Source organism: Cyphomyrmex costatus, unplaced genomic scaffold (assembly GCF_001594065.2).
Source record: "Cyphomyrmex costatus isolate MS0001 unplaced genomic scaffold, Ccosl1.0 scaffold264, whole genome shotgun sequence".
Taxonomy (NCBI): Eukaryota; Metazoa; Arthropoda; class Insecta; order Hymenoptera; family Formicidae; genus Cyphomyrmex; species Cyphomyrmex costatus.
Window position 1 is genome coordinate 120,130 of NW_017276736.1, and position 6,176 is coordinate 126,305.

The window sequence follows — 6,176 nt, forward strand, 5'->3', positions numbered from 1 at the left end:
TTTTTCAGTTTACAAATGTCAAAAAAGGGAAAAAGTGACCAAATTTGAAAAAGTAACCTTTAAAAAAAAGTGAAAAAAGTGGCAAAAGTGACTTACTGGCAGCCCTGCATTTATTAATGATTCTTTAATATAATTGGTTTGTATACTTGTAGTATAGTGAAGAATTAAAGATAAGAACCAATCATATTAAAAAATTACTAAGCGTTTACTGATCAGTTTTCTTTGGTTGCATTCCGTTTCACGTATAATGTATCCTTTATCTTTGTTCATCAAATGTTAAACAAAGACAATGCATGATACATTATGCGCATCATGCGAGGAACGCACCTTTTGCTGAACGCAGCCATTATAACCATTGGTACTTGATTATATAATTTCATTTTATTTTCTTTCAAATTTTATTTTATTAATTTTATTCTAGTATTTAATTAACATCATTTTTATATAATTAAAGTAACCAATTTTAAAATATTAACATTTTTATTTTCTAGTAAAATCATTAAAGAGAAAAAGGGGGAATTGTGCTAAGGGACGAATATAAAAAATATTCGTAAAAAAATGCAACGTCTAATCTTCATCAATAATTATTTCCTCATCTTCATTCAACGCTTCGTTTGTTTCTTTCGAATTGACTTTAATTATAGCTTCATAACACCGCGTTTCTGCCATCACTAAACATCTTCGTCTGCAAGTAGATATATATGTTAAAATATAAAGTATACAGTCGACACAATTCATCTAACGAATATCGTGGACAGGTAGAGCGAACTAAACTGAGACGGCAAGTACCTGTACCATTTTACAATTTTCGCAATAGTTAACGAAATATTAATGTCTAAAGATTACCGAATACGCGCGTCCGCCCGGACTACTATTGTAACCGAATGTATCTTCTTCTTCTTCTTATTTATTTAATGGCTCTCGCCTCCAAACAATAGGTAGGTCGATACGGCCAGATCACGTCAAAAAATGAATATCGCATCAAAATGTCTGTCGAGCGGATGATGCAATGCCCGCGAGAATGGCGTTGCTCGACCGGTATCTGGACGCCTGCGTCTACGACGTCGTCACGTCGCAACAACGCGCGTCATGAGAGCCCGAGTCGTCGAAGGGTGCAAGATGACGAGCAATCAAGACGAGCACAACCGCGGACACGCATCGAGTAATTCAAACTTATGGCACCACGCCTCCCAAATAATGGGAAGGCGATACTGCCAGATCACGTCTTAAATGAAAATCGTTTATAATGAAAATCGTACGAAAAAATTATAAAAACGAACAAAAAGGACAAAACAATGCACGGTCAAAGTCGGCAACACTTTCAAAAATATACAGTAGAAAGCACCCGACAGAAACGCGTCCGCCTCTGCCGAGTGGTTCATCAGAACTTAACCGAATGTATGTTTGCCCATTGATAGCTCGGCGTGCGGGCCATGGAGAGCGGTGATGGCATGGCCACAGTATGGCAACGCGCGTCAAGCGCGCTACCCGAGTCATAGTATTGGTAAGTACAGTAGTTTCACTCTCCAAAATTTATGGGTGCGCGAATCGCACCACTTTCATCATGGCGTCGATGTCACGTATGGATACTGTGTCACTGTGTGTCACTATGGTGTCGATGTGTGTAGTGAAAACAAAGGCCTCGCACAACCAACAACATGGCTGACTGTAGGACACATAGATCAAAGGTACCGACACGGAGTGAAACTATTGTACTTACTTATACTGTGCCGAGTCATGACGTCACAGATGTCTATACTATACTAGATCGCTAACTTCGTCAAAAATAGTCGAAAGGACTGAAGCCGGCCGGATCTCCGGTTTCGGCCATGATGGGAACAAAAAGATGGCGACGGTGCGTGTGTAGTAGTGCGTATATGAGTATCCTGCGTGTGTGTTAGTGCGTATGTGTGACATCAGCCGGCAGCCAGAAATACCGACGGCACAGCCAAATTTTTTAAACGCACATCACTTGCGCCTGGTCTTTCCAAGAAATTTGTATATACAAAATGGGCACTACAGATTAAATCATTCTTCTTTGGAACAAAGTCTCCTCCGATGGCCACACGTGTGTCGATTTTTCTACATATATATTAGTAAAAGAAAGTAAAAATGCCGAAAAATTGTTGCATTTCTAAATGCAAAAATACACGAAAACAAGGTATTCATTTCTTTAAGTAAGTAGAAAGTATTTATGTGTAATAAATATAAAAATATTCGAGGTTCATGATATGAGAAGGTTATGTTTCAATTAAGCATTGTTAATTTTTCAGATTACCATTTACACGTCCAGATATATTACAAATTTGGATCAATGCCATCGGAGGAGACTTTGTTCCAAAGAAGAATGACACCGGGAACACACGCGTCACGTGTGGCTGCCGGCTGATGTCACACATACGCACTAACACACACGCAGGATACTCATATACGCACTACTACACACGTACCTCGCCATCTTGTTGTTCCCATCATGGCCGAAACCGGAGATCCGGCCGGTCTCAGCTCTTTCGGCTGTGTTAGCGATCTAGTATAGTATAGACATCTGTGCATGACGTTTAGAAGATCGCGGCAATGTGCGCGTCGCGGAGCGTTTGTCAGGCAGACTCCATTCCTCGCGCGCCAACCTATCGATGACGGATATTCGGAGCTTTTAGAAATTAACATCTCAGTTACGAAAATTGGGAAATACGGTTGAGAACTCTTTCCAAGAACACTGTTTAGTTCGCTCTAGAGCGATTCGTCGTACTAATCTGCGCGTTCTAAATTGTGAATTATTTCCTGACTATTTGTATCATAATGAAATTATTTAATAAAAAAATTGTTTGCGTGCATTTTTTGTGTGTGTGAACGTGCGCACCGAAAAGTAGCAATTCTACACACACACTAAGTCAAAGCAGTTACTTAATATTTCTTCTTTTAGAAAGTATAAATCTTTAACAAAGAATTTTTATTTTGATAATAGGGTGACGTCACACGGAACGGAAATTACACCGGAACAAAAATTACATCAGAACGGAACAGTACGTGAGACCAATCACAATCGCAGAAAAGAAAGCAGAATAATAATTGCAGAATTTTGATTAAGATTGTTCCATTGTAATTTTTGCTCCACATAACGTCACCCTCAAATGTACATTTTACTTATAGCAAGCCATTTTACTTTTTAATAGCACAAAAGAAATTTAGTCTAATGTGTTGAATTCTTAAAAAATAATTGTCTTAAAAAATTGCGATTTTTAATAATAAAAATTATGTCGTAACATAATAATATTTGCATTAATTAGAATTATATCGGAACATAATAGAAATACGAAATTTTTATTATGTCGCGACATAATATTAATTCGTCGAGTTAACATTATATAGCGATATAATAAAAATCATATTATAAAAATGAAAAGTTCAAGGCATGTTCAAAAAAGGATACTCAAAAATTTAAATCTTTTTATCTAATAATAATATATTACATTAATATATGAAAAGTAACTGATGTATTACACAACAAATTGATTAAAAATAAGAGAAAAGAGCCAATAATTTTTTTAAAAAAGATATATAAATGTAATTAACTCAAAATCGCAATACATTAAACAGAGTAAAATTCGCAAGTAAGAATTCGCACATACGTTTCGACACCGATCGGGTCATTTTCAATGTTAAATTTAAAATTAAGTGTGTATAATAGAATTAACGAATCAACAAAAATAAAATTACATGTGTATAATTATAATAAAATTAACGAGTCACAAATATAAAATTAAATGTGTATAATTGAATATGGATCTTCCTTTGTGATTAGTTTCGCATGAGTTATATAAATCTATTGACAAAAAAGTATATAAATTTAAAAACTTAATTATGAAGAAGTAAATTGTATATATTGTTACCTTAACAGAAATGTAATAAAAAATGTATAGTCCAGTATAAAAATCCAGTTTAGATCCATTATTGAAATTAAATAAAATAGTCTAATTTACAGTTATAAAAATCGACTGTTCTACTTGAAATAAAAATAAGAAATGAGTAGGCAGAGACCTCAGGAAAGGACAGAGGAAGGGAAAATTAAGAGGTGGAAAGAGAATGTATCATGTTAGTATAACAATCTGGTAATGACTCGGTATCATTTTGTTTATTTATGCCATGTGTTTGTTTCTTTATATGAACCATTTCGGATATCAATCTTTTCTTATAAGACGGTTCCATATCTAAAATTGCATGATATGTTACAATATCATATGTTACAATTTGATATATTACAATATTAATAAAGGTGCCAGTACAAAGTGAACATACATAAAGTTTATGCAACTTTCGGCCGATTTTCGAATCGCCTCCGCCTTCCGCTGTCCTCCCCCTCACCTCACCGCGCGCGGTCCAAATGCGCACGATGCTCGAGCGACATTTGATCTGCGCACGAGGCGGTGAGATGAGGGGGACACACATCCAAGGAGAACATTGTTTCAGATGTATCTATTGTCATTCCAGCTAACATTTTATATAAAACTCAAAACTATTTTTTATTTGACTTTTTGCAGAGGGAATCCTTTCAGAGAAATAATGTTTTATGAAAATCTATAAGAAAGTATTTAAAGAAGAAACAATGATCCTAAAAGGTGTATCAACTTTGTGTATCTTGGGTAATCCATTTTTGGTAGGGTTTTTGGTAGGGTTTGAGTCACTAGATCTAAGACTACAAAATTCTTTGTCAGAGATAAATTCTTTTCTATGCTAATTTTTTAATATATTATTGAGTTGTCTTTCAATCTGTAGATTCGGATTTTTCTTAACTATCGAATATGTGTCCTTGTCATTGAAGAGCTCCTGTACTTTTTGTTTATAAAAAGACATTTCCATAGCTATCGTTACGTTGCCTTTATCTGCACGTGTGGACAGATCTTATTTGAACATACTTGATGATATGAGAGAACTAAACATATAACGATAATGAAGACAGTTTATATTACGACTTATCAAAATATATTTTCCAACTACAATGGCAGTCTCTTCGACGCGTTAAACTACATCTATTTTATTAAAACTTGACACATTTATTGAATTTAATTCAACAAACCTTCTACATAAATTAACGTAAATATAAAAAAATCACTTTAATATTATATAACTATAAGAATTGCTTTTAATTATATAAAATATATTAGAAGAGTTCTTTGAATGGAGTTCTTAAATGGATAAAAAATGTAACTAAATACGTTTCGGAACTTATAATATGTGATGTTGCGATAAAGGCATGCTGATCATAAGAAAATATATCAATCCAACGACACAAACATCTATAAAAATCGCTGAAGAAGAACCTGTGAGTTCCGAAACGTACGAAACTTTAATTAGATTAAAAAAAATTTTTTAAATCTAATTAAAGTTTCGTACGTTTCAAAATTTAAGAACATTTAGCTCGATATAAACCGTTTATTTATTTTAATTTACATTGCAAAAAACGAGCGAAATTTATTAATATTCCTTCTTTTAGGAAGTAATCTTTAACAAAGAATTTTTATTTTAATAATAATCCTAAAACGTATATATGTATTGCAAGTCGTTTTACTTTTTAATAGCATAAAAGAAATTTTTAGTCTAATGTGTTGAATTCTTAAAAAATAATTGTCTTGAAAGATTACAATTTTTAATAATGAAATAAAATTATAACTACTTTGACTTACAAGGGAATCTCTCGAGGTGTCACTCACCAATTTTAATGAAATTTGGTGAATTTGCAGCTTACATAAAGAAATGAATTTAGAGAATATCAGTTGCGGCGCAAAAACGGTTTGAAGGGGTAAAATCACTTTATGTGCACAGTGGTTTTCAGTTTTTTCCGTTATATCTCGAAAACTATTCGAGATATGATATAAAAAAATGTTTTAAACAAAAGTTTTACAACAAAATTAGCTGTATTCATTTGCATTTTTAGAATAATTATTTAACAATTTTTTTCGAAAATTTTGAAAGTAGTGACGATGAGGTAGCAAATTTTATTGTTAATTGTGTAAAAGAAAAAAAACCAAAAATAAAAAATTTCATGGATGTTATAAATGAGTATTTGGATAGAGAAATAAGTAAATTTATATAATAATAAAAATTTTTATGATATATCTGTATGTATGTAATCGTACTATATATATAATATACGTATATATATATATATATATATATAC

The 6,176-nt window shown here is 33.0% G+C and overlaps 1 protein-coding gene across 1 annotated transcript in view; it reads right to left on the reverse strand.

Moving 5' to 3' along the window:
- Positions 1 to 567: 567 nt before the first annotated feature.
- The window catches only part of Rad17 (Rad17 checkpoint clamp loader component), a 24,324-nt gene continuing 18,715 nt past the window's right edge, over positions 568 to 6,176 (reverse strand). The window contains exon 10 of the mRNA XM_018540716.1: positions 568 to 685. Within this exon, the coding sequence (XP_018396218.1) occupies positions 568 to 685 (118 nt within the window). The remainder of the gene's footprint in view (positions 686 to 6,176) is intronic.